Consider the following 21,794-nt stretch of genomic DNA (forward strand, 5'->3'; position numbering starts at 1 on the left):
TATACTATGTACCTAGTTATTATCCTAATTAATGTATGTATCATGTTTTCAAATTTAGTAAAACCCTTAGCCTAGTTTAGGCGCGTCCGCTGCGCGTCGCATAATCCCTACCTCACAATCTAATTGCTAACTAAAGCGATCACACAGACACATGAACGCGTGAAACACTACACACACACATTCCTAAAATTAAATAATTTTTATTTCTTTTATCAAATAAGAATAAGTCTGTACTAATGAACTTTCATTATGTATAATAGGCTTCGGTACGTACGTTTTGTACATAGTCCTAACAACCACTACCACCATTTTAACGAGGGCTCGAAACTTCAACATCTCACGTTCGGCGTCTGCATTTTTATTAACTTCTCTCAGCTTTCGTTAACTTGAGTCCGGAGTTCTAAGTCTTTTCCAAAAGTACATAATTTATTATTACTCATACGAGTTGAAACCGTGGCCGAGATATACACAAGAGAGGACTATCGATTTGTTGTCAACAAGCAGTAGGTACCTATACTCGTATAGTTGGCAAGACAAGTGACGTCACCTTGTGGTCCAGGGTGCGCCCGATACCGCGAGCTGTGCTACCGCGCCGCGCACGCCGCGCCCGGGGCTCCGCTGGCTGTCCCCGGGGCGCCGCACGCCTGCGACTGCCGAAACTGCGCGGCCAGGCGGAACTCCACGCCGCCATAGCTCACTCGCAGACCGCTACCCAGTTCCAGCGCTCAATACAGTACTTTACTATTACTGATGATACAGCATGTTAAAACCTTAGGGTCCTTTCACACCGAGCGGATCTACACAGCTATTACAGAGCTTTAGTGGTATCAAAATCAAAGTTAATATCTTTATTAATGTACTAGCCCGTTTCGCTGGGCATTTAAAATTAATTCTCACCCCCACAAAGATTCTCATCATTAACGCCCTCGCAACTAGCGTAGGAAGTCCAACACTCATATAAATATTAGCCTATCCGTTAAGTACATGTATTTTCTACATGGATACCAAGTTTCAAGTCAATCGGATGCATGGTTCAGTAGTTATAATGGAACATCCGTAACAACCACTGTAGATTTATATATTAGTATAGATGTATTGTAGACTATCAATGACGTCCGCTTTGCACTAGGTAACCGTGTGCTCCTACAGTAACAGCGCCTTTAGCGGCAAACGTTCCAACGAGTTAACTTTTAGCCTATCGAGAACGTTAAGCAACTCCACTAATCACACCGGACACGAGCGCACGGCCGACGGTTGTAATCATTCGCAGACACCCCGTCAGCGGACCGTTAGACGCCTGCCTCTCGCCGACGATACCTTTAACTCCGACTGAAGACTGTGTCGACACCTCCATGCAACAACATCGTAACTCATTTTTTTACAAATTTTGAGTTACAATGCTATTCGGATACAAAAAGAAAAAGGATTTTTTCTGTGTAATAATTGTAACTCTACGCCTATTCAATTTGATTTTATGAAAGAGGTAAAAGCATTGTAAATCCCCAAAAAAACCAGATTAACCTGCAAGGTTATTGTAACTTTATTTACAATACACAAAATATTACGAATATCTAATCAATGAAATACAACAAAATTGTACACAATCTTTGTACAGCATGACTCTGGAGTTTATGAACACAAAATACCATGCTACTGCATTGTAACCTGAGTTACAATGTTTTTGCACGGATTTTGATATTAGTTTTTGTGTGGGCCTGACCCCTAAGATGCATTACGATCTTGTCGCCCGAGTTTACTTGCATTGTGTGTGCGGTTTACGTGATTAAAAATTGTAAAGAAAGGATATCGGAAACGGCGAGATATGCGATTTTTAAAGATTTTTGGTGTCTGAGTCAAGGCAAGTAAATTTTGTATGTAGATGTGTAGACAGAGTTTAACGAAAATAAATAACAACATCAGTTATTTGTCACTCACGACGTCATTGGTCCTTTAATTACTATTTATATGCTGATGGCGACAAGAAAAGGTTATGTAAAAATATGATTTTCGACACTCTGTATTACCGACATGTGGTTGCAAACTATTTACAAGGAGATAGATGCAGGAGGGACAGGAATTATAACAAGGGATTTGAGAGGAAGTCATAATAGTCGAACAAATCTGATCCCAGATGCAGTGAAAGATTCTGTCAGAAATCATTATCATTAACCTCTAGAATTGATTCCCATACCGTAAGAAAAAGAACTTTCAAATTATACTTTACAAATTATACTTTTTAACATACTCTAAATTATATGGACTTTACGTTGATCGGATGAAGGTTAATTGTCCAACAAAACAAGTGTCAAATTCTAGACAGTATAAATATATGTTTTATAAAGAATACAACATAGAATTTGATAAGCCAAAACCTCTGTATCTGACTTATATCTAAGTTTCAATCCAAAAGATATCCAAGCATAGTCTCAGCCATTTATGACTTACATAATGTTTTAACAACACCCCGATCTGAAGTTTCATTATTTTACTATAGAAGGAAATTTGCTGTATATAGTTTTACCATCTTTAATTTAGGAAAGTCCAAAGGATATTCGTGCGTATGGAACGAGACAACAGGCTGTGTTTCTTTTTATTAAACAGAAATATGAAGAAGGCTTTCGCATATTTAACTTTTTTTCTAATTGCTGTGGCGGACAAAACCATAACCGAATAATAATAGCTATGTTTCCTATGCGTCTAAAATATTTGGCATATCGATTATACATAACTATTTTGAAATTGGACATTCGCAATCTGAAGGATCTGAAGAATGCCATGCATGCATTGAATGAACTACGGAATAAAAATCAAATTATTTACGTACTAGAGCAATGGATCACTTTAATTAGATGTGCTAAAACAACATGCGAGCCTTAGTCGTAGCTGAATTAGATCAGAATGTAATTCTAGATTTTAAAGACTTCTGACGGATAAAAACAACTTGGATATTTATGAGAAAAAGTAATGTGGTCTAAATTAAAACACATTAAAATAGAAAAAGAAAACCAAGATTTAATATATTTTCAATATGATTATTTAAGCAGCCAATATCTAACTATTAACCTTACTTGGAAACGCATTAAAAATCGACAAGAATTAAAGAAACAACTCAATGTGAACAGCCAGAGGAAGAAAGTATTCCGTTACCCGTTTTAGTGGGTGGCGCATTTACGATTTACGTTGTAGATGTCTATGGGCTCCAGTAACCACTTAACTTCAGGTGGGCTGTGAGCTCGTCCACCCATCTAAGCAATAAAAAAAATATTACTCAACGATAAAATACTCCCAATTTCCACAGGAAATTTTAAAGATCTCGTAAGTTTATACAAGTGCAACGCGATTCCAGAAATTTACCACAAATTTTACTTAAATCTTCCACATTCAACTCAATTAGCTGAAGATAACAAAAGTGATGATGAAAATTAATTGTTATTGAGTTCTATTTTATTAATGTTACCAAACAAGAAAATGGAGTTGTTTTTTTTTGTTATACCTGTCATTAGCGGCTGATTTTAAATGGTAGGTAGGTACTGCGTGCGATGGTTTAATAATTAGTGTTTGTTCTAATTAACTTTTAATAAATTTTGTCAGTAAGCTGCAGTTTTAGTCTTACAATCAAATATTTTAATTAATATTAATCCTGTTATAGTGACTTATGTCCATTATGATAGGATTTTTAAGAAATTTGCAATTATTTGTATGAAAAACAATTGAACGTTTACATACAATTTTCATGCAATAAAATTGTAACTCAGAGTTACAATTGTTTGAAAAGATAAAAAACATAATACGTAAAAAAATAAAGGACGTAACTCAGACATACAATGTTTGTCACTGTAGCTCAAGTGACTTGATTATGCATTGTTTTTCACGTAAGTCATGAAAAGCCATGAAAACAACTTTTTTTTAATAATCTTAAAGTACATGACAATAGTGCACATTAAAAACATAGGATAACAACACTTTCGAAGATTGTAGAGTGAAACCTTGAATAGCTATGATATTTGGAATTTTCATTTTACTCTCACCAAAAATCTCAAAACATGAGTTACAATTTTATTGCATGGAGGTGTCGATGTCATAGGACTCTATTTTTTTATTAGACGGATAGATGAGCTCTGCCCGCCTCATGTGATGTTAGTGGAGACCATAAACTTCAGCTACTCAAATGCCGTCACCTACCTTGACAGTTTGTCTTATAGTACACAAGCGGACCGCTACGGCTCCGCTCGGGTCTTTAACAAAAATTTTAACGATATTTGAAGTCGTTTTATTTTTTTAAATAAAAGAACACTTATTGCGGCATAACTATAATAGACATATGCTGTCCCGACACTTTTCGTAAATAATATTGTGTTCTACAAAGTCGTAGTACATTATTTAATTCTATCATTAGTAGTTTTCGCAGCGCACGCGCTGTAAACAATATTTTAGACAAATTTTTTACGCCTTGGGTTACATTATTGAAGTTTTAGTAAGGATCTCTAATTTTTTTCAAAAAAGATTATAGCGTATCTCAGTCGGGAAGCTTGTGTAGCTTCCCGAGTGACAGATAAATCGGTTCAGTAGTTTCAGAGCCTATTCAATACAAACAAGCAAATCTTTCCTCTTTATAATATTAGTATAGATAGTATAGAAGTACATATTTGCAGCACCTCCTTCAAATCAGATTATTGCTTCAAGGCAGAAATAGGCAGTGGTGGTGGCGGCACCTTCCCGTACGGACTTCCAAGACGTAAGAAAAGTAAATAAAGATTTAATGTATGTACATACTCTGAAGGTAATATTAAAAATAGTGCCTGATGACCACTCAACACTTGTGAAACCTAAAGGGCCAGTTTATAACTTTTGCGTTTTAACAAAATCACATTATCTATCTTCATATTATTTTTTTATTACTTAGATGGGTGAAGCTCACAGCCTACCTGGTGTTAAGTGATTACTGGAGTCCATAGACATCTACAGCGTAAATGCCGCCACCCACCTTGAGATATGCGTTCTAAGGTCTCGGTATAGTACAACGGCTGGCTGCCGTGGGTGGGCCTTCAACTGCTTTACCGCAGAAATAGGCGTGGCGGTGGTACCTACCCGCGCGGACTCGCAAGACGTCCTACCACCAGTAAAATATTTTATTATTATCATAGACTAGTATTTCGAAGAGCTTACAAGTGATTTTGTATCTAGTACTTACCTACGTGCAGTAAGTTCATTGGTAATTCATTACATCATAACAAAAAATTATCCTCTGAAAATATCTTGAAAACTTGTCTAAATAAAATTGTAAAAATCTTATAATTTTTTTCTAAATAAAAACTTATTCTTTGATTTTCCAGTGCAAATGTCAATAAACTAAGTACTTGTATTTTAGTTTGTAAAATAAGCTTAAAATTCATTATAATATTGAATATTTTATTAATCGAACATTAAGAATTTCTCGTAAAACTTATCAATTAAAACAGTGTTTTTTGATATATCTAAGCCAAATTATAATAACTTAGATTTAAATATAAGAAAAATTAATTAGAAAATATTATTAATTATTACGTGTTTCAGCGGTCCATTATAATTAATATGACGAATTGCTATTGAAGTATCTATTATAATTAATTTTATACTTCTTAAATTTAAGCTTTTAAAAATATTTAAATCTAAAAAGCTCGTAAAAATTCATTCAACGTAATTTTAACATTACATACTATTATTATACATCGTCACATAATTGTTTTTAAGCTTTAATATTATAGTATTTAAAATAAATTTATATATTTCGACCATTTTGTATTTTGCTTATCTCGTTTTTTTTTAAATGTACATTAATTATTATAAGGCCTATCTAATATGCTTTAAGAATAAATTTATGTATTTTCAAAAATAAAAATAGATGTATATTCAAAAAAATAAATATTCAAAAATACAATCTCATCGTTTCATTTCCAACGTATAGTTATTATATTAATTCGATAAACGCGTTGCGAGGATACCCTAGGCCAGTCTTGTCAGTTTCAGTGGAAAATAAAATGTTTATTTATTAGTACGTTTATTTAGAAGTAAACAAAAAAAAATACACAGTCAACAGAGGGTAATCGAGCACAAAAATCAATTTAAAAGTTTGATAAACAAACTACTGTCCGTTCGCAATACATTCAGTCCGGGTTAAGAAGAGTTTCGTTCTAGAGATTAGTTACTTGGATGCAATTTTTATTATAATTAGTTACAACTAGCGCCTCCATGTTTCCTGATGTTGCAACAGTCACGCTATTTGTTCACTTGAATTTGTATAACTTACTTTTTAGTTATCCTAATTTAACATTTATAGAATTAATATTGATACAAACATAAACTTGGGCAAGTCTATAAATTTTGACATGTAAATTTACTTTTTCCTAACATCAGCCAGCATCAAAATATGAGGTAATGTGGTATTTTTTTTATTTTATTAATATTAGCCAGTCGACACAGACACGACGGAATATGATATTCGTAACAGTTTAAAGTAATTCATTTCGACTTCACTAATATACAGATATGAGATAAAAGTGCACGTACTTAGCGATTTAAGGGACGTGGCACATTTTAATCTTAAAAACGGTCCCTACGTACCTAGAAATAAAAAAATATATTGTTTTTTAAATAGTAACAACACGCGCAATGTTGTTTTTAATCAACCAGCATTGGAATCAATCCAATAACAACCAGGGGACAAAACCATTTGAATACTACATTTAAATCTGAGTGTGGTTGCCATATAGTCCTGTGTACGTGGGGACCGTGACGTCATTGCTTCACTCTCCTGCCGCTATACTATGCACTTATTATGCCAATACTTAAAACATTTATGTGATTCGGTGTTGATTTTCAAAGTGCAAACGGGCAATATGAATCTTAACACACTCATGAATTTAATTTCGACTTTATTTACAAAAATTAACAGTACCGAGGGTACAGTCTATCTTTGTCGAGCGGGATCCACGCTATTAAATTACAAAGACGATTACAGACGCCATCTATGGGGACAAGACTACACGTTCCAATTGTCGGCTCGATTGTACCGACCGCTCTACAAAACAGCGCGTTTGCATTTACAACTGACGAATTTCATTTACGTGTTTACGGATTGAAAAGTCAATCGGAACACGACAAACATTGTCCAGGATCAAAGAAAACTATTCTAACTTATGAAACGAAATAAACGTATAAGTCTGAGGGGACCCATGCACGTTTGCCTGATATATGTATAATTATTATTACATCTACTACACAATCATCGAAGACTTATTCCATTAATCGACAGACTACAGAAAACATAATGATATGTACGAAATGCATCATTACTTTGTTACAAAACAAACACCACAGGCTAGATTGGATTTAAAAAAAAAAACATCATTTACAAATACAATGATTCAATGTATAGAAAAAAAAATATAATAATTATAGTACTACTATTTTACAGATAAAATACGCTAATTTGATTAGTTTATGGGACATGCGACATATAGATAGAAATCGGATTGTTTTTTTTTACTCTTGTCCTAAGATGATATTCTGTAGATGCAGACCTCAGCAAAGAACGCGAGGCAACACTAATATTAAGATACAAGTCATATAGAACGACTAAAAATCACATTTACTGTTTAATTTGGCTTTTGCTTATTTTTCGTCTAATTTCAGACTTCAGATCTGGCGGTTACAAACGACGACTGACGAAAAATATAATAAAAAGGAACCTCTGAAATTAGAAAAAAAACAACGAAACATGCCAGATTGAACCATAAATGTTATTAGAATCCCCCATAAACCATCAAACCACGAACGCAATCAAGTACCAGGAGCCCATGAGTGGCTGAGAGTTGGGTCTCTCACAGGAGGTCGCTAGCGCCTGTAGGGATGGTAGGACGAGGCGGACGCGGACCCGGACGACGAGCCGTGGTAGCTGCGCTTCGACGCGCGCTGGTATCCATCACCAGAGCCTCCAGTGTACTCATAGTCGTCACCTAACGTACACTTGCATTACGAAACTTGTACACGAAAACAACACATCAAAACGTAGCAATTTTATCGACACTAGATTTACGGACGCGTTTAAAAATAAAACTGTTTCGTCTCAAACCTTAACATCCGCGTCTTTATTCACACAAATATTTAGTTATTTTTGGTTGGTATAGATTTAATAACAAAAAAATTACTCCCAAAATATTTATTCTGATTTTGAAATGCGTCATTTAAATAAGTCATATTATTATTAAACTTTGTTGATTAATGTGAATAAAGATTAGACATTAAATAAATTAAAGAAATTATTGCGCGTACTTAAAATTGAAGTCGAAGTTACAGTCTTAAAAAAAAGAAAAAGAAAAAAGTTACAACGAAATTCCATTAACTGAAAAAGGTCTTAAAATTTTCCAAATTGTTTTAAATTAACTTCCGTAAATCTAGTGTTTTAAAGCAGTACTTCATTTTGCACTTTTTAATTTAAAAAAATGCTAGTAATAAAATTAACTTACCCGCACCACGCGCACCACTATCCACTTGCCAGCAGTAAACGGAATTGGAAATACAAATCAAGGCTAATAATTACGACCTAATCATCTCTACGAGTACAATGGACATACGCCTAATTCGCAATGCGAATTCGCATTCCCTAAATAGATAAGTGTTCGTGTGATGTCTATCTACTTGAGATACTTTCGCTAGACCTACTATTTTCTTTCTTTTTTTTGTATTTTTACTCTTTGCTCTTTATGAATATTATCGAACCTGAGACGGACGCCATATCGGAGACATTACAGAACGACGGCTGGGGCGACATCACGCCGCCGTAGTACATTAGCTGCACCTGTTTTCATCAGTACAAGCAATGTGACTCTCCATACTCCATCAAATACGACAAAATTTCAAACTACCTCAATCTAAATTCTCATTAAATATACTCGTAATTAAAATCTCTAATCCTACTATAGGAATTTGTTAGATACAAGTAATTTTTTTTTGTAAATTTAGAATTTACATAATCAGTGTGCTTAGTGCGAGTTTCTTAACGTACTCGATACCGTAAAAGTTAGTTCATATTTGTATGGAATGGGGTCGTTTGCGTACGTTTGCCGCTAGGTGGCGCTGTTCCAACTGCACACAAAAAATGGCTTAACTTTTACGCTATCGAGAACGTTAAAAAACTCGCACTAAGCACTCGGTACAGTGGAAATGATAAAACCTGAGGTTGCGTTCCTACTGTGTCGGTCATTTGCACGTTCATGAACTTGGGGCTCCCGGCGTGGCCGCCGACACCGTCTCCCTCTGTCGTGCATTCCGTGTACCAGTTAATCGCGATCAATCGCTACAGACCGTTGCAACAAAAGCGTTCTTCAACACACGACTTTCATTGCACCAAAGAATCCAAATTAAGGGGACACAAAACGTGAACGTTAGTGCGTAAATAAAAAATGAAGTTACTTTGTGTGATTATAGATTTATATTGCGGAAACGATGCTAATTATACATATATATAATGAATATGTATATATTAAATATTATTATAAGATTACTAATAGAAATATATGATAGATTAAGTAAATATAATATAATAAATAAATGAGCAACATAATTAATTGGGAGGGCTCGACGTTCTGTTCGTCGTCACGCTGCGTCACGTTACGTTACGTTACATCGGAACTAAAATTATGATACAGTACACGTGGGGACGTCGGTCGCCGCGACTGAGGCTACGTAAGACTACGGGATGGGGATCACGTTGTTCAGTAAAAATGCATTCATATACTTTTTTAATATTTTTGATTTCTTTTAATTATCTACGTTTTATAATGTCCTTACGAGTAGATATATATATATATATATATTTCATCATAAGATATATCAAATATTTGCAGTGGTATTAATTAAATATTCTTTTTAATTAATCAACCAGTAGTGTTACTTAATCCATTAAAATAGAAGAAGCTTAATAGTAAGAAACTACGACAAACTGCTTTATGTTTCCGTTACATTTACAAACTACCTTACTTAATGTTACCAGTTAAGTCTAACACTAAAATATACCCAAAATACCTAATATGAAATAATGCATAGTTACTACTTCAAAAGACCTCAGTGTTATTATATGTTGTAAGTTAGCAGTTTAATTTTATTACATCAAACAACTTTTCGCTTACATAAAAAAAAGCTATTCTCGTCTTATTTATATAAGTGCTTCGGTTAAAATTAATAATTTATTAACCGTAATTAACTAATTATCATTAGGTAATCGTATTAATGAAATAACAAGGACGCTCGTGTATGTCTATCATAATTTTCAGCTTTAATATAACGAACATAAAGTAACTTATTCGTCGGCGGCGGGCGCGTCGCGGCGCCGCACGCGCCCGCCGCGGACCTCTAAAGGCTTCACGCGATCTGTACTCGTTAGGGCTAAGTAATTAGTTTTTTTTTTACACATTATTAACAAATCTCTACTAGATAAATAGTCTTACAATCGTAACTTGCTTATGTGACTCGGTCGCGGTCGCCGCTTCCAATTAATTACATTTAAAAAAAAATTAATACAAAATATTGTTAAATACAATGGCGCGTCCGTGCCGGCGGCGCACAACTTATATACTGCCGTAATTAAACATTACTTTAATATTGTACATCAGTCAATAGCTCACCTAACAAATTTTGTATTCTAATTCAATCGAGAATTATGTACTTTAATCCACTATTAAAAAATTATATAGATTAAAATTAATCAACATCAATTTTAATTAAAACAGAAATAAATAACAACTTGCCCTAGGTATTTTTTTTTTAATAATAATTAATGTTATAATTAACTGTAAAGCCCGTGCAATTAATTTTACGACACAATGGATATCAATAATTATATTTAATATTAAATTCTAGTATAAATATGAGGTTATTTATTTTATAATACCTGCATTGATTTTAAAAATAACTTTCGAAAAGACTACAAGTAAATTGACCGTGGGTCGTGTACACTTTTAAATGCAAAATATTTTAATTTTACAAGACGAGTAGTAGTAGTAGTAGTAGTAGTAATATGATAGTATAGTAGTAGTAGTAGTAGTAAATATAGGGAACTTAAAGAGAATCCGACCGCTAGTCTAAATGTAACACTAAGGATCTTGTATAATTAGTCAATTACGATCGTAAATATATTAATGAAAGCAGCGCGCGTGCGGAGGCGGTTCTCGATCGCACCGCGGTACACAAACACGTTTACCATATTTTATAAATAGCTACTGAATAAACATACACATATAAAAACCGCGTACACTATTCGTAAATATCATTTAGTGATTGATACACAAACAGGAGTCGAAAATGTTAACTACACAACATCACTACAGTTAAGCCATGATTTAAAAATATTATATTAATAAACTTTTTTTTTTTTTCTTTACTCGATAAACATTAAAACTTTAAGATACAAGTAATATTTATCTTATGTCGACATTATATCCAAGGGCTGGGTGCCGGCTGCGCGGCGCTGGACACATTTGACAGACTAGCCTCTAAAGAGTCTTACCGTATTTTGTATTTTGCTAACTATGTTTAATTAATAAATTCATCGATATTTTAATTTTTTTTTTCATTAACGTTCTCTTCCTATATAATAATAATAATAATAATTAAAAACCCATATAAATAGTATCAATTGATTATTAAAATTTCTTCTTCACGATAATTTGCACTAAGTTAATCATTTGAGTAAATCTAAAAACTTCTAATACATATCTTTTATATCTTTATTTAAATAAATTATACTCTTTTATTTTAATTAGATTGATTGCCACATTTGTTAATTACAAACTAAGTTCTTAATTGTTCCGTAGTTGTGGTCGAAGGAACCCCTTTCTGGCCCTAATACACCTTAGTGCTAATCATTATCACTGAAAATAACACAATTTATAAATCATCTATATATTCACTTATTTTTTTTTTTTTTTGTAAGGCAACTTTTCCTAACATTAACAAACAGATTCGAACGGTTTCATTCGTTCGCTATCGGTGGTTGTACGTTAAACCTATGCTCGGCGAGTCGAATACTATTTAAACATAGAAATCGTAAACGAACCAAGGAAGGAGGTCGAGAGATTGCAGACTAAAGGAACGCGAGAGGAATGAATCGAGACAACCTAACCTAAGACGCGCCGACGTTATTAAGACGATCATTGTTACTTAAATGTACGAGTTTCAACTTCCTATATAACTGTACGCGCAATCCGAACTGTTACAAATATAACTATTAGAAATGTATCCAATTATCAGTTAACTATGAACATCACAATGTTAAAGGCATTCTCATTTTCACTATTTTTATCGTTAACACGGGACGCGGCACCCCTCGCCGCGGACCCCTTAAATAAAATTTGCTTACAGACTTCACTATGTTCCTCAATGGATACAACAAATTATAATTTACTTATGGAGCGATCTTAAATAATCCTAATCTAAACCGTTAATTATGCATTGAATGTAATCATCAATCAATTTTTCGTATGCAATGTAAGAACGTTTTATAACAAATATATCTAGCGCGCTTAAACCGGGCGCGTCCGCTGCAGCCTCGATCCCTCCCGCTGTCCGAGATTAATTACTTAGCTTAAACACTAAAATTTTAATCAGTCGATCGGTCAAACGATTGAGCGATATAGTACACAGTAAAGGACTAACATTAAATTTAATCTAACATTGTTATTTTAAATTATAACCTCACTTCGTATCGGACAGGTTGGGAGAGACGCGACGTACGCGCCCTCAAACTACACGCGATTGGGGGCAAATATTCCGACCTCTATAGTTACGATTATTTTTTAACATGAAACTAAAAACGCTAATTTAATTCCCTAAAATTGCCAGTGTGTTTATCGCATACGTTTAAATGAGCGCGGCCAGGGAAGACTACGAGTCGCGGGAACCAAACAGACCCTTTGATTCTACCTGTGGCGAGAGAATCCATTAATATTATGACCTATTTACACGCGGTCCACGCGAGGGGTGCCCGAGCTGAGGATACGGCTCGGCCCTTCTATATCTAAATGCTTGAGCTTCTTTTAACGATATTATCGCTTACTCGTTAACAATTTGGCAGGTATATTTAATTTATAACGTATTAATTTTATTATCAACTTAAACGAACAAAAAATTATATATATATAAACTGCGATAAACTAAAAATGCGTATTAGAAAAAATTATTAAAATTACTATTTATACAGTACGTTCCCTTTTCTTTAAAAAACGGGACAAAATTAAAATTATTACAACACGATCAGTCATACTATGTTTCGTTAAATATTTATTATAACACAATTATTTCATTAAAAACCTACCGTTTTCCTAAGTCTAGTGGGTGGTAAACAACCAAAACTCTAATATTAAACATACATACCGATATATATACGAAATATTTATACAAGTCATTAGCTTAAGTTAAGTTCTTTAGGTGACTTCTTTCCCCTAAAATTGGCCTTGTTTAACATTGTCTGTCAAATGCGTCCGTCGCGGGGCGCCGGGGCGGACCCGGGGCGCGGGCAGCCCGGCGTCATTAAAAGAAATCAATTCACAAACTAATCCTCCACTAGTGGAGAGAGAAAATAAAAACATTCGAAACATGAAAACTAAAGAAAAATATCTACGAAAAAAAAGCCCACATCCATATAAGAATAATAAAAGCAAAGTGAATAAAAAGAGAGTGTACGTTCGTTGTACACGAGCACGCGTCGTCCGGGCGGGCCGGGGGTCGCGACAGAGCCGAGTAATATCATTCTCCTGCGCCGATGTTCTCACGACGAGCTCAAATCCAAAACAACTATAATATCATTTACTTCGCCAGCGTTCAGAGAAGAGATAAATACATTATTTACTTATCGAATTAAGAGACGAACGAATTAACTTCTAAAAAAATTATTTAATTTAATTATTTTAATATGCTTACGATAAACGTTAACAGCGTGTGGGTTTGTGTCAATGCAGTCGGTCTTTACCACGTTCTCGAAGGGCAATATTTATATTTTTTGTAAGTCTATATTTTGTATGTCCATTTATTTTGCATCGTCATAAATGCGATCTTAAAATTAATATTTTCTTCAATTCTTTTAACTACGTTTCATGTACAAAACTGCGTTTTACAACATCAATACTTTTATATAAACACGAACATTTTAGCTAATATTTCTCGTATTGCTATGGGTGGGGGGGGCACGTCGGGGGGGCGCCCGGTCACGGCACACAGCTCTCCCTTACCTGTGCGGCTGTGTGCGGTGTGGGGCTAGTCGGTAGGGCGGGGGCAGGGCGGGGGTGGGGCGGGGGCAGTGCGCGGGCACTGTGCGTGCGCGGGCGGTGTGTGCGGGCGTGTGATGTGTTTATGCGGCGGGCCACTCCTTGTTAAACTCGTTGTTGAAGTGTTTGGGCGCGTGATGCGGATGCGCGTGCACACCTGGCGGCTGCGCGGCGGGCTGCTGGTACTCGCCGCCGTAGCGGGACGCGCCGCCGCCGTACGACGACCCCTGACACCACACACCACACCGTACACGGGGCCGAGCGACCGTGGCGACACGCGGGCGGCGATACTTTACGTCGTGTATTCACGGTCCACTCACTTGTTAGCGAGCTTGTTTGATCGATATTATGTACCGTTTATTAAATAATGTATATAATGTTTATACGCATTTCTCAGTGAATACATGGCGTCATTCGTAAATCAGCATCGCCGCCTACGCAATGAGGACTAGCGGGCTTTTGCCGACCAAACAACACATTTAGTTACAGCGAGTGGTCGCGGTCACCCGAGGCGGGAGTTAATCAGTGACGGCCGCAAATGCCCGTCTAGTTAGTTGATCGGGATCGTCTCATCATTCTGTAGTGTAACATTATTGCTTTGTGTCGAAATAGACGCGCGGCTTAACTGATCAAACAAATGTTACAATACTAAGAGGTGATCTGTTCATGTACTTTCAAGTGCCCACCGCGAGGGTTCAGACGAGTCGACTTCGAGGTTCCAACAACAATGATACGTGTACTAGTTAAGGCATCTCTATGCTTCTAAATATAACGGGAGAAGCGTTCACAAAAACCCGACGGTTCTACGATATGGTTAAGGTCGGGCGTGCGGGATATAACATATAAACTCTTAAAGCCAAACACTCGAAGTCAACGCGCCTGCAGGAACTAAATAGGGCTGCACTGAAGTGTGCACGGACTCACGTTCGGTGCGAACCCTCATTTGTTCCTCTCAACAATATTTAATTATAACACAATTTTGTAAATAATGTACTCTGGATTACATTCGAAGGAATAAATTTCATCTCTGAACACTTAAAGTACAGCTCTTAATTATATTTTTTTATAGATAAAGTTAACTATTATGAACCTGTAACAATATGAAAAATCCAAATTTTACTAATTTGTACTTTAAATGCCAATTTACACAAGTGCTCGAGATGAAACAATGCGAGCGGTTCATCTCTCGCGGCTACAACATGGCGCGACGCGAACTAAGGGTAAGCTTATATCTAGTGCGGTGCGATGCCTTTTTGATGAGCGCGCTCTATCGTCGCGACAATGGAACAGTCCATAGTGAGAAATCCCCAGCGTATCGCGACATCCCCTCATCCGATACCCGCCCTTATCTCTAATTGTCTTTCTGGAGGAGCCACTCTTGTGGGCCCTGATCGACCAACTGGAAAAGAAGAACAAGACATAAACTCCCGCTCGCCACAACAATTGGTTGTCACAGGTTTAATGTAACTAGCGGAGCGCGTGAAGATGGACCGGATGAAAGCGTGTGACTGTCCCAGAGAGGGAGAGAGATGAACATATACGCGACAGGGAGGGGAGAGGGAGCACCAAGGAGTGAGACTCGGCAGGCGATGAGAGAGAGACCTTCAGCGAAACCCGATAACAAAACGTTTTTGATCCTCATAGCGGTGCGAGTGCCGTGTGTGACCGCAGCACGGCTCGTTGTATCAAAAAGACATCGCACGTTTACTCTGGCCACTGAAAACATGCAGAGAAGGGGGGAGCTCGCCGCGGCCGCGCGACATCCACGCGAACAACCAAGCAGTCTGAACACAGCATACGGATGCAAGTGGAGGCACTACGCGGCTCTAGTCATGCTGGCCGGCGGCCGGAATCGTCTGTTCGAGGGCTTATTTCGCTGAACATCGCTCGCTCACCGGGTGCAGAACCACCACTCAATTGCTTCCGACCAAAAAATCGCAAACAAACAAGTACAACCAAATTAGGCGAGATGAGATTCTAACAGACGATTGAAACGGTTCGGGCGAGTCATGTGTGGATTCATGCGGGGATTCACAATTATCAAACGGAATGTCTTTGGTACGAAGGTGGGTGGAGACAAGCAGTGAAATGAAAAGCGGAACGATACCATCAACTTGGCTGTACTTTGGATTTTCTTTAATTGTTAGTACATTTTTAATTAATACATTAATAATACATTTGTAAATTTTTTCATGTGTTACTAAAATTTATCTAAAGTAACAATCGAAGGTTTGTTTGCGATTTTATGACATTAAACATAAACATGTGATTTGCATGACATTTAAGTTTAAGTCTTCTCAACTATACAAATGAAGCACACGCTGTTGCTACTTTCAAAATAAAGAATATACTGCCAATTTACTTGATGCAGTTATAGCATTACACTAAAAATGATTCGTGAAATGTATATTAAATTAAAGTAAATTTACTGATCAACATCTATTTTCTAGTTTTTGAAATTATTATTTGATATATAAAAAAAGCAGCGACAGCGTGAATTAGATTAAAAGCAAACTAAACTTGTTAAAATATTGCCACCAAATGAGATAATTTCAATAATATTTGCACACGTTAAATGAATATGTCTTACATTTAACAGATGGTTAATATTATTGAAACACTACAGGGTACAGAATCCAGGGTTCACCATTTGTGATCATTATTTAGCGGTAAGCAGGTTAAAAGTACGTCAAGATTACGTTTCATACATTCTGTATGATACAAAAACCCAATAAAGTAATAATTCAATTTAAAAAAAAAAAAACAATGACCTATAATAATATTCGATTTGCAGCAAAAATGTTACCCAACACCAGAACATGTTGATTATCCAACAGCTTAAAATCCATGCGTATTTTAAAAAAAACCAAAAGAATAAAAAAAAATCAATAATTATTTTTTATTTCCTTTGTTTTTTTTTTTTAAGAGTATGTTAATTGTAGAAAGCTTGTTATGGTATTTTGAAAGTTCTCATTCAAGTTAACCATTCAGTTTATGGATTGATGAAAGAAGTTTCATCTACTCAAACACTATAAGCAAATGATCTTATAGTTCATATAAAACTTCTTTCAAACAACTACTTTACATATTTACTTTCTCAGTTATGCTATTTCATACAAATAAGTCTAGACTCTTGGTATTTTCAGTAGGGGAGCTACAGTATTTTAAGTTAAAAAAATAATCACATACATTCATTCTGTAGCCCCACTAAGATTTGTATTGTTTTAGTGTCTGTTCTACTGTGGCTTTTGCTTGTGTATTGATTTTAAATTATTAAGCAAAAACCACAACAGAGTAAGTGTTAAGTCTTTAGACAACCTTCAAAGGTAAAGTTTGATAAATTCAGTATTTGGATTATTGTTTTATTTTTATTGAGCCCCCCCAATTTACTTATTCCAAAATTGAACAGTCTGAATTGATCAAACAAAAACTAAATATGTGAGGGTGTATTGTGTATAATGTTTGTGTTCAATTTTAAATTTCATTGTTATTTTTTGTTATTCACATGCAGTTAGCATCTTTCAAGAATATGTGCGCCACAAACAAACATTGTTTTAACAGGAATATATTTTCAAAACTAATATTCGAAAGTTAGCTAGTGAAAGGAAACATGGAACTCGAGCCACGGTATTAACAACCTAAACACAACATGACAAGGCTCGATATCGCGCTGTTTGCATACCCTTTTATATTACTAAATATTGTGTTAATAAATAATACAAATTGTATTTAGAGATTAGAATTTATAATTGAAAAGACAACATTCGCGAGTAAAACAATTGGTTTGTCAGCGCGTTCACAAGTATTTTTAATTGTTTAATATTGTTGGTCAAATGTAGTATTTTTTTTGTTGCTTGTGTTCCCGACAAGGCTCCTCTTGTACGTTCAACTTTAAAATATCGTGGTTGTTGAGAGCCTATATAATAAATATCAAATTAAATAGAGAATAAGAGGTTTTTTTTTATTTTTTATTATCTGACAAAATCTGTTTACAAATACTTTTTATATATGGTGTATAGTGGCTTTCAACAGTGAGCCACTTGTAGCTTTTACCATAGATTTAAAAAAAAAAACTAAAAAAAAACCAAGTTTTCGGAACCAAGCGCGTTACTGATATTAGGCGAGTTCCTATTTCAAGGGCATTTTTTAACATCTATATTGAATGCGATAGGAACCGCAGCAAGTGATACAATCGAGCTCATGTCGTGTGCGCGCACGTGTGTGGGTGCGTGTGTTGGTGCGCGTGTGCGTGCGTGCGTACCTGGTCCTGCTGGTAGGCGGGCGGGTACTGCTGGTAGGCGGAGTAGTCGGCGGAGGAGGACTTGGAGAGCGCGGCCGAGGAGAGCGGCGTGGTGAGGGGCGCACCACCCGCCGCCGCGCCGCCACCGCGCCCGTACATCTCGCCGCCCTCAGACAGCGGCACGTACGACCCTGCGGCACACGAGACCAGACTTACTGCGGGTGTGGCCGAGAACAACAACGGAGCCGTCTGGGACTTGTCAAAGCCCAGCACTCGGTTTCATCCCATCAGTTTAGATATGGATAGAATTTCCAGCATAAGTATAACAACACCGGAGCGTACGTTTCTTCCCTTAATAGTATCCCACAGCAATGCAGTTGAAAAGTACGTGTGCAAAATTCCACGTAAAGCAGTCATTGATGGTTTTCAGCAGCAGCATAAGTCAGGAATACATACTTTATAAAATTTTGAGCCTACATGAGTTGATATGTAGCGTTTAATACACACGCATTAATCACTACATGTTTCAAAATGTGTAGCGCCAATTTTGTGGGGTAATCCTGCATCAACAATCTCTCATCACACCGTAATACAAATAAATATATGAAATTTCAATTAAGATAAAAACTTTTTTTTATTGCCCTTGTAGGCAGACGAGCATACGGCCCACCTGACGGTGATTGGTTACCGTCGCCCATAGACTTCAGCAATGCCAGGGGCAGAGTCAAGCCGCTGCCTAGCGCTTAATACTCTCCACAAGCCTCTTTTGAAGAAGGACATATCATAACGCTCGGGAAACACAGTGGAGTAGAGCTCATCCCATGGCCGGACGGTAGGTGGCAAAAAAGATTTCTGGAAACGCACTGTCGATGAATGCAGCGGTTCTAGATAATATGGATGATCTCTGCTCCGAAATGTAAAGAAAATGTTCACACTTATAGTAACTTAGATCTCTAATCAGTTTTAAATCTAGGCTTTTGACAGTTCATTTAAAAAGTACTTATATCATTGCACCGTTCTAAATACCGACATACAATAAATAAAAAATAACCACAGAACAAAAACAACACAAACTTGCTAAAACATTTTAGTCATCTTTTTGAGACTGTAAGAGATGCCAGCGTGGCTCACTGTGGGACGAGTATATACTAACCAGAACCAGTAGAGTTAGAGTTCTGGGGCATATTCCAGTTGGTCCAGCTGCCGCCGGCCGAGGCGCCCGCCGGCCCGGAGCTATAGTTCGCTGTGTAAACAAACGAAACGTTCCTTGAGTTTTTACTAACTCTTTTTTTTTCTAGATTTCTATTTTGAATTAGCTTTTTTGTTTTTATTTCCAAAATGTTGTTTTATGTCTCTATGGTTTTTAATTAATTTATTGTTGTCCGTGAAGTCGTTAGTGCTCGCGGTGCGTGTGCGTGCGCTAGTTACCGTAGCTGCCGTAGGACTGCGCGGGCGGCTGCGCGTGCTGCGTGTAGTTGTTGGTGGCGGGCCAGGCGGGCGCGTGCGGCGGCGCCTGCGGGGCGGGCGGCGCGCCCCAGCCCTGGTAGTTGCCGGGCCCCGCGCCCGCGCCCGCCGCGCCGTACCCCGCGTACGACGTCTGCCCCGGCGACGTGCCCCAGCCCTGGTACCTGTGCCAATGCGACGCAACGTTGTAACACCTCCAAAATTCAGTAAGAGATTTTTAAACGAATTTTTGCATACTGCTATCTGTCTATATATTAATACGTGAAGCTTTTTTTTCCTACCTAAGCTGATAGCCTTGAGAGGCTATTTCAGCGGAACCTTAACTAGTAGGTGAGCTCACGGGGCTCAAACCTGACGACGTTGCTAACACGAAGAACCCTAGCAAGAGCCGTGCTTCGCAGAATCTACCGCCGGATCGAAAACGCGACCCACTGAGAAGATCCGGCGAGAAACTCAGTGGACTGTGTCTGAGGCTGTGACCGGTGCTTGAAGTACCTAAAAGCACCGTTAGTGGATCGGGAATATTTATAATTACTAGATAATTTTAATATTCAAATTCGATATGCAAAATCACTTCACTATTGGAATAAATAAAAGTTCAATACTTTAATTTAGAGATCCCATTCCACTAAGCCCTTCATGCGGCTAATAATCGGAGGTGCTGGACATTAAAAGAAGTAGTCCTGTCGAAATATGATGGTCACAATCCTCAGCATGGGGAACCGACGCGAGGAGTTTAATTTAAAAATATCCGAAGTAATTTTGAAGTATCTGAATGTATTTATATATTAGATGTTAGATTAAAATTTACAACTTACCCTTGCATGATGTTAGGGCCTGCCATGGGCATGTTGATGGGCGGGCCTCCCATCTGTCCGTTGTGTCCCTGTATCATGTTCATGGGCGCGGCGGGCGGCCCCCACTGGCCGGCGGCGGGCGCGTCCCCGGGCGCGTTCATGGCGCCGCCGCCCATGCCGCCGCCTCCCGACCCGAGCTTGCCAGACCCGTCTCGAGGCTCAGCGCGCTTTATCTCAACCTGAGTTGTATTATTATTACATTAATTATCATGTGATGTCTCACTAATTCTTCTAGTATCACTTTCAGTAGTAGGAATAGAAGTGTGCACAGCATATAAATGGCGTTGAGCCTTACCAAGGACAACATACTGAATGCTACTCAAAATAAGACAATAATAATATAATGAAAAAAAAAGCTAACTCATTGTTACATTTGGTCACAATTTATATGATGATACTTCAATATCACATCTCAAGGTGGTTTTATTTTATTGCCTTCAAATTGCCATCAAGCATAAGGTCTATCTGTTGACGAGTGGTTATTGTTGATGAACAGTAATCGAAGGAACAGAATCAAGCCCACCTTTCAAGACTGCTTTAATTTCATTAAGCTCCTCTAAAAATCGACAGCAAAATACAGATAGACACAGTGCCAAATTTCCGAAGAATAAAGGTTGACCGAACCAAGTGATTCTAATTGGATTACTGAATTAATTTAGAATGCTGACTCTTTAGGATTAAAAATTCAGGTCGTCTATATAATACTGTTATAAATAGTAGCCTAAAAAATGTATTCTTATTCTTTACTAGAATCAAGTAATAAGCTTGACTATGATTAGTAAAAAAAAAAACAATATCTCATTACTGAAAAGACTTCTTTACCTCTATGGCATTTCGTTTCTTATTATTATAATAGCTGAGAATATATCGTGCTACATTTAGCAAAGCCATACTTTCACTGGCCCACAAAACTCAACAAACAAGATCAGTCTTAAT

At 36.9% G+C, this 21,794-nt stretch overlaps 2 protein-coding genes across 9 annotated transcripts in view; one reads left to right on the plus strand and one right to left on the minus strand.

Moving 5' to 3' along the window:
• LOC101744698 (ankyrin repeat domain-containing protein 29) overlaps positions 1 to 5,917 on the plus strand; it is an 86,228-nt gene extending 80,311 nt beyond the window's left edge. Inside the window, exon 12 of the mRNA XM_038018384.2 lies at positions 560 to 5,917. The gene's annotated coding sequence lies outside the window, so the exon portion shown is untranslated. The remainder of the gene's footprint in view (positions 1 to 559) is intronic.
• Hrp28 (hnRNPA/B-like 28) overlaps positions 5,393 to 21,794 on the minus strand; it is a 31,520-nt gene continuing 15,118 nt past the window's right edge. The window contains exons 5-12 of one of the 8 annotated variants that reach the window (XM_021347615.3): positions 20,820 to 21,037; positions 19,966 to 20,165; positions 19,691 to 19,780; positions 18,559 to 18,728; positions 14,455 to 14,524; positions 9,212 to 9,294; positions 8,758 to 8,836; positions 5,393 to 7,994 (exon numbers count right to left, since the gene is read on the minus strand). In XM_021347615.3, coding sequence (XP_021203290.2) covers positions 7,873 to 7,994; positions 8,758 to 8,836; positions 9,212 to 9,294; positions 14,455 to 14,524; positions 18,559 to 18,728; positions 19,691 to 19,780; positions 19,966 to 20,165; positions 20,820 to 21,037 — 1,032 coding nt within the window. In that variant the 3' untranslated portion in view covers positions 5,393 to 7,872. Of the gene's footprint in view, positions 7,995 to 8,757; positions 8,837 to 9,211; positions 9,295 to 9,772; positions 15,697 to 18,558; positions 18,729 to 19,690; positions 19,781 to 19,965; positions 20,166 to 20,819; positions 21,038 to 21,794 lie in introns of those variants that run through there. The other 7 variants (XM_021347616.3, XM_012689883.4, XM_062674532.1 and 4 more) reach the window with 7 other exon arrangements.

The sequence above is a fragment of the Bombyx mori genome, chromosome 21 (assembly GCF_030269925.1).
Source record: "Bombyx mori chromosome 21, ASM3026992v2".
In the NCBI taxonomy this organism is placed as follows: Eukaryota; Metazoa; Arthropoda; class Insecta; order Lepidoptera; family Bombycidae; genus Bombyx; species Bombyx mori.